This window comes from Euwallacea fornicatus, chromosome 16 (assembly GCF_040115645.1).
Source record: "Euwallacea fornicatus isolate EFF26 chromosome 16, ASM4011564v1, whole genome shotgun sequence".
Classification (NCBI taxonomy): domain Eukaryota; kingdom Metazoa; phylum Arthropoda; class Insecta; order Coleoptera; family Curculionidae; genus Euwallacea; species Euwallacea fornicatus.
In genome coordinates this window covers 1,518,599-1,526,113 of record NC_089556.1, presented here as the reverse complement: position 1 = coordinate 1,526,113, position 7,515 = coordinate 1,518,599, and the positions used below count along the sequence as shown (strand labels likewise).

The window sequence follows — 7,515 nt, the reverse complement described above, 5'->3', positions numbered from 1 at the left end:
TTGTTTGGATGATGCGCGGCAATGTCGCCCCCATGGAAGGCCACGATTGGTCAGGGTCAAGGTCGGAACTAGACAAGCACAAAATCGCCAACAACACAAACGCAAAAATCCCACGTCAAATGAATTTTCTCTTTTTGCTCATTTCTCCGACCAATCGTGGCCTCGGACGGTTACGCGGAACATTCGAATTTTTGAAATTTGGACGCGTTTTCGAGCCAAAACGGCCTCGGTTGGAAGATTGAATGGATTGTGGCCGATCTTGAGTGCTGTGGCCTCCGTGTGAAAGTTTTTCAATTGCACCGTGCAGGTGCAAAAAAATAAAAATAAAAATCGATCTTCCGTGCTAATCTCCCAAGTCCAGGGCTCACCCGGACACCCAGTATAAAGACTGAACTGTACACAAACTTGCGAACGAACTTAATGCGTCCATGCACTTTTTTTAATGGGGCTAACTTCAGTGCTCAACTCCTTTTTGTACACCTATTACGTGGCAATAAAGGAGAAAAGCACTGCTTTTCCTCCCGCGGATTGCACGACCTACAAAAATCTAAGACGCAAAGAAAGGACAACTAAATAGTTCCTAAATCCATTTATTCCATAGAATGTAGAAGACTTCAACATTTAGTAGTATAGTAGGACTCAAATTGACAGCTACCAAAATAGTACTACCTAATATGAGACTTTAATAATAACCATATACAACATCACCATTTCGAATAATAAATAGAAAATATATTTATTTATTACATTTACCTAGACTCTAAAACACATAAGGCAAAATTTGCCAGGTTTGTTATACTTACAGTTGTGTACAGGGTATTCTTCTGCGAGCCCCACATTCGGATCTCAGTTACCTTACGAGGGTGGGTTAAATTTGGGAATATAACTCAACGTCTAGTACGCACAGGATTTCAAACTGACAGTGTTGCTAGTACGGTTCTGTAAATAACCGTGAAAAACTGAAATTTCACTTTTTCATTTTTTACTCATTAATCAGAAACAGCGAATTACAAGAAGATGAAACCGAGCCATTTTTAAGTGTTTTTTGGAATACTTTTTAACAACGTTGTCAGATTTCTTCCATTCCATTAATCCTCTCAGATACGAAGTGCAACTTTCGTTTTTTTTTTGTAAGTTAAACCAAGAAATTTTCTTTTTTTTTGGTAAAGGAGCCATGGTGCGATAAATTCCAAAAGTGTTTCACTATCCAGCCTTTCAGTCTGGTTAAAGAATTCACATTTTTAAAGCCTAAATGCTTTGAATGCAATTTGATTTGGATTGCAGAAACATAAAATCTGTCAAAAACTAAATGGCGAACTATTTTTAGGCTTTTTTGCATGCTGTTTCTCTTACCAACAAACGATTTTATTTGTTTTAATCAATATGACAACATTGACTATAATAAGTATCGTGCCTAAGAACTTGGAACAAATAAGGTAACCCCAATTTGCAGATGCCGAAAATGGGGCTGTAAGAAAAACAGAAGTTGCATTCCATACTTTGAAAACTTGGCACATTAAAGTAGATCTGGCAAATGCTCTTAAAAAGTACTCCAAAAAGGCCTTTAAGAATGTTAGAGCTCCATTTCCTTATAGTGAGCCGTTTTCCATTTTAAGTAAAAAACTCAAAAACAGTTTCAGTTGTTCATAAATATTCAGAAAAATATTGTCAACATTTCCCAATTGAAAACGTATTTTTGTTAAGCTTTAAATTGTACAATTTTGTCCTAATTTAATCGAACTCGCATCTCTTAAACTCGCTGAGATGACGGTGAGGCCCATGAACCGAATACCCTCTCTACCTTGGTGATTGTATACAGTAAACATCACCCAACTAGGTAAATAAAAAAATCAAGGGGAATTGACATATTAATTATCTTATATTGTAGTTATTTTAAACGCTTAGGTGTCGTTTCTGTTTTCCGGACACCCGTTAATTCTCCTTGATTTTCCTATCCACCAAACACCGTGATTTTGCCTGTATGCAAATTGCATATCCCTTCATTATTGTGAGTTTGAATTTTAGCATTTGATGTTGAAGTTGAAAATCACAATAATACCAGCATATAATTCATATAGATTAATGTATATTCTACAACATCAATAATTTATTAACATAGATCGGGACTGTTTGACAGTATTGGTTCGAAGATCTATCTACAAAAGGTTATTGGCTAAGTTTAGAAATATGTCAACTCGGCTCGAAAACTGTGGATTTGGTCTCTATATTCTATATTTGAAGCAATCCAACATAAATAGTTGACTATGGGTTCTTACATTTACCTGCGCAGTTTCAGAAATTTATCTAGCACTCGAGCATGCGCTTGCTGCATATCTGTACCTTAACGTGTACTGCAACACTAAGGTACCGATCAAAGTTTTCTGTAATCTCTTTAAGTTCCACGATTGAAATGTTTTAATTTCCTCATATTTCAAGCAGTTTGGATAACTTCACCGAAACACTGAGAGGTCCTATAAATTTTGCCACCGCCACGAGCCTGATATATCATAATTGCATTGATTAAGACTGCCCCGAATTAGCTGCTTATCTAAATTAACGGTAAACTAAATGACATAATTTATGGTAAGTACGGCTGAGCAACTAAAAATCAGGTAATCGTTAATGGTTTCTAAACTAACACACCTGGTATTTCACCGTTCAAGGCCCATCTTTAACCTGTACCATTTAAATTAAATAATAATTCCTTTACCACAGAAAAAAATATATCGAAGAGAGAGGCGATACTATAACTAAACACGACTACACTTCTCATTGACAAACAGAAAAATACTTCGTACAAGAAAAAATTTGGATAAGGTCTCTACTAAACGTCCACAAATATAACGAATTATTAATTTCCTGGGGTGCATCTGGATGTATTGTGGATGTCGAAGTTTTGTGATATATTTTTAGTAAATGGCAGTGCCGCTCTCGACTTCAATACTTTCAAACAACATATTTTTATTAAAGCGTAGACATATCACCAAATTAGTCTTAAGTAATTCAATCATCGCATCTATGATTGGTAGAGGCATCACAAACGTTCTTGAACCTACTTACAGACACACTAAAATTCTTGTAAAATACCCAAATAATAAAATCAACAAGCTCCCTCTGCCCGAAAATCACTTGATGGGCATCTGTATCAAAAAAGAGAAAAATAAGACATTGTTTGTACATTGTAATTTTGAGACAAAACTGCAAATTGGCAGCTGCTTACATGTCATAACCCTTACTATACAGGGTGTCTCAAAAATAGGTGTCCACCCTTAAACAGCGTAATTGTCGTGATTGGCTCACCGTCACCCACTAAAACTTTGTGATTCCTCTATTAATCCGCATAAAATTAAAAAATCCTTCACTTTCCTTGATAAACTCTAGATACATTTCTCCTATACCTGATAAAAATCAACACTCAAATTTTCCTCTTACCTCCAAATCCCCAAACTGCCGCATTCATACTTACTCTCGCGTTCATTGCACTTTCCTATTCGCAAACCTAAACTCAACAAGCACAAAAACAATACAAAATAACTATTAAAAAAAAGAACGTAAAAATGGCACTATCAAAAATAAATAAATTGGGGAGTTTCCAACAAAATGTACAAAGAACAAATAAGAACTTAGACGCTAGGAGCCAGTATATTTCTATTTTCGAGTGATTCCTTTAACATATGGAAGAGCTGGAGCTGTTGTTCGGGCTTCATATAGAGGACTTGGGAAAGTAATTTTTGAGGGCTGTCCGTTTGAATGAAGCTGCTGATGTAAACGTTGACGAATGTGGCCATAAGAAACTGACAGTCGAAGCGGTCCATTATGCCACCGTGGCCAGGTATTACGTCACCGAAGTCCTGGAGAGGAAAACTGCTTAGGCCAACACATCGAGCCTCTAGTTAATTTCGCAACAAGACGATTTCGATTTCACATTTTTTTATGGGGAAAAATTCTCGCTGGTAAAGTTATCACTAGTTCCATATATTTACACCCAGAGTTGTAAGTTTCTCTTCTGGTTTAGTCAATACTATATAACATAACAACATACAACTAAAGCGAAACTTCCCGAACTCTCCGTAGTAATGTATGCTGGTGAAAGTTACTTTCACCTTGGAACAAGAAAAGTTCTTTTATGTTCTAAAAGATCCTAATTATTTTAGGTCATAGTCCTCAAAGATTGTCACCGAAGGGGCTCTGTCAAGAGATGCTTCCAAATGATTTTTATATTATGCCAAGAAAAAACGGTCTTCCGATGACCGCAGGATAGGCATTAATAGTTATCAACAGAACAATAATAAAGTAATGAGAATGGCGATAAGCTTTGTAAACCAAAAATAAATACATATCGTACCTTAATTTTAAAGGCCCTTTTGAAACCGGAAGCAAAGAACCCTCCGAAGGGTCCAATGACGCTGCTGAACAGTGACAGTGATAGGGAATGCAGCATAAAGGGATATAAGTAGATAGTGTTGCCGACTCCAAACTGCAATATTCCAATTTATTATGAGTTATACTGTATACCGACATATATAGGGAATACGCCACAAGCGATACCTCTGGTTCTATTAAATACCTGTATATTAATGTGCGAAATTTATAATATTGATATAGAAAATATATTTATCGTAGAAAGTTCAGTTGACTTCAGAATATTGATCTAGTGAGATCAAAGCGCAACCCGAAGGAGCCAAGCGTATTCACAATTCCGCCGGCGTAAGACCTGGCCGATTTCCGTAGTGAAAAGCCAGTGTATGGGCTGTGACCTAAGGCATTTCAGCCTGCCACTTTACCACGAAACTCTACCAGGATCGTACCTCCTAAGTGGACACGATTGGCCGAAGGAAAATTTAAAAGCTTCACCGAGTCTGAAAACCATAAAACTAAAGGATATTTGCGAAACTTCAGCATGTATTAAGTCTTCTTTAGAAAATCTTCGAAACATCATTACAATATGTACAGTTTAATTTTCAACCCCCCAAAATTCAAATAATTATATTAAATACAACTAGACATATCACTTGTGCCCCTTGAACTTTAAATATCCTTATTGCCTAAGGATGCCCCTATCTAAATATGCTTCCCGCAGTCAAATAAATATCTTTCTTATTTTTGATGGTATTTAACTTCAAATTTGAGCTACAATTTTTCAATATACATTTTGAAATTCTAGCAGTTTATTATTTATTTCATCCAATTCCAATTTTAAACTGTATACTTACAATCTTGAGCCAATTCATCCAGAGAGGCAAAGAGTAGCCTTGAAGCCTAAACAGGGAACTGGGTTCACACTCCATTGTCATTTTTTCCAGAGTTTCACTGTATTCGATTGGACACACGAAGAATGGGTATTGGCACATCCAATACGAGATCTGATTGCAAATTACACATCAGCGATATAATCTTTAGACGGGAAAAACGATATTGCGGAAAGATAACAAAAAACACCTTAGCGTTAAGCTAGCTAAGTTCTTCCAATTTAACTTTGATCGTTTCCCCTCAACCCTTTACTTACCACTAATCCGAAGAAAACCGTAGAAATCCCCCCACCAATAAAACCCTCCCAAGTCTTCTTGGGTGATAGCTTAATAAGCGGTGTCTTTCCGAAGAAAAACCCAAACACGTACGCCATTATGTCGTTGCAAATGATCATGGAAACAGGCACTATGAACCAAATCAATCCTTCGAATATATTTTTAATGATCAGGTACGACTGTGTAACCACGATGAGCAGAACTACGTGGGTCCAGGCGAATAAAGAAAACTGTTTCATGTAGTATTTTTTAACCAAAGATAGGACAAACCATACAAAGCCCACGCAGTAGAGACTGAATGAGATAAAGCGATGGTAGGCCACTAAGAAGCGAAGGCCTTCCTGAAAATTAAATACGAGTCCTGTTTGAAAGTACACTGCCAAACCAAAAACATATTTCGAATACGCATAAATAATTTGCCTTTTTGGCGGATGAAAATACTGTTAAAAAATAATCTCATTACGTTAATACTTACCGTCCTATTAATTAGTACTCCAAAATAATCAACCAAGTTTTCCCCATAAAAGAAGTAGTTTGAGGTCAAAAGAAAATACCATGATAAAGACCTGAACCATGGAAGACCGTGAATCCTGTACACTGCATACCCAATATTGATTATCTCTTGAAAACATTTGACTTGCACTACCAAAGTCTGAAATGAATGAATAAAAATGTACCTGTATGATAATTGATTCTAATTTTAAAAGAACTTACTGTTATCATGAGGGCAAGAGGCCCCCCATATATCACAAGTGAGAAGAAAACTATCATAATCAAGCTGAAAATCGCTCGTACAGCCCAATTTCGCCATTTCTCTGGAAGATCTTTAACAATCCACTCGAGGATGGTGGGAGCCTTATCAGTTCCCGATGGAATGGTTTTGGAAAGGTCTGTGGCATGTTTAATCTTATCATCTTCACTATCAATCTGGAATAGACACATTTTCTTTCTAGTTCGTGCTTAATTAATTGATACATTGACTGGCAAATGGCAATAATAATTGAGAATATATATGTCTTAAGTTTACACAAGGTTCATGTTGTCTGTTTCTTGTCACATCCTCAAGTAATTTTTACATTCCCGCTCAAATAATTATTCTGAAATAGATATTTCATTCTTTGCACTCGGCACAATTTCAGGAAGAAAAAAGTGAATAAGTACTATTTAGTTGATTTTACATTGGCGTTTGAAGGACACATATTTTTCAAACTGCATTTCTTCAATAAGGATGTTCCCTATTGTAACATTTGAATGCTTAGATTTGTTAAATCCTATAAAGCTATGTATCTGGTTTGGCCAGATCTTAGGAATAACTATCTGTGGTATCTCTAATTGTCATAGGTTTAAAAGAGCCCCACTTGAACGCTTGCTATACCAACTCTACATGTCAAAAATGAGGGAATAATGTGAAGCCCTTTACAAAACCCTTTTCATTAATTTAAACTAAAAGAAACTGAAATAACACACCAAGAGTAATTAGCAGACATTTTTCTAAGACTTACATCGGTTTGTTTACTAACAGGCAAATGAAATACATTTTACAAGAAAGTTCGGGTTGCTAATTCAGGGGCAATGAAAATAGGATTATCCCAGGTGATCTAGCAACACTTACATGGTCCGATTCAGCTGATTCTAGCACTGTACCATCAGACTCCCTCCGTTTCCGGACCTCAGACATTCTGGTTTATTTGTCTAAGGATTTGCTGATAAACGTGTCTAATTAGCCGAACTATTAAAAGAAATACACTCAAAATTGTTTATAAATCGGTCTTCAAGAAAAATCAATACAGAAACATACAAATCTTTCCAGGTTATGTCGCATGCGCCAAAGGGCATTTGTCAATGAAAGTATTAATCGGCTCATGTTGTTGTCCTGTTTTATTGACTTGAGTGCGAGTTAGACTCACACAGTGGGAATACGAGAGTTGAATGATTTGAATTGCAGATATGTCAAGTTTTGGCAATCAGCTGATATAGATGACGATTTTCG

General features: G+C 36.3%; 1 protein-coding gene across 1 annotated transcript; it reads right to left on the bottom strand.

Annotated features, from left to right (window-relative positions):
• Window positions 1–574: 574 nt before the first annotated feature.
• Cds (CDP-diacylglycerol synthase) lies at window positions 575–7,348 on the bottom strand. Its single transcript, XM_066291132.1, has 7 exons — window positions 7,138–7,348; window positions 6,240–6,452; window positions 6,001–6,177; window positions 5,507–5,866; window positions 5,214–5,363; window positions 4,346–4,477; window positions 575–3,851 (listed from the first exon to the last, which is right to left on the bottom strand). The coding sequence occupies exons 1-7, from the start codon at window positions 7,201–7,203 to the stop codon at window positions 3,624–3,626; spliced, it is 1,326 nt and encodes a 441-aa protein (XP_066147229.1). The 5' UTR covers window positions 7,204–7,348; the 3' UTR covers window positions 575–3,623.
• Window positions 7,349–7,515: the final 167 nt, after the last annotated feature.

Bases quoted from the DNA above. Each gene is read 5' to 3' on its own strand.
- Cds (XM_066291132.1), bottom strand. From the start codon at position 7,203: ATGTCTGAGGTCCGGAAACGGAGGGAGTCTGATGGTACAGTGCTAGAA. The intron at 6,178-6,239 runs GTAAGTTCTTTT...CATTCATTTCAG, and splicing joins CTCTTGCCCTCATGATAACA to ACTTTGGTAGTGCAAGTCAA. The intron at 5,364-5,506 runs GTAAGTAAAGGG...ATTTGCAATCAG, and splicing joins CGGTTTTCTTCGGATTAGTG to ATCTCGTATTGGATGTGCCA.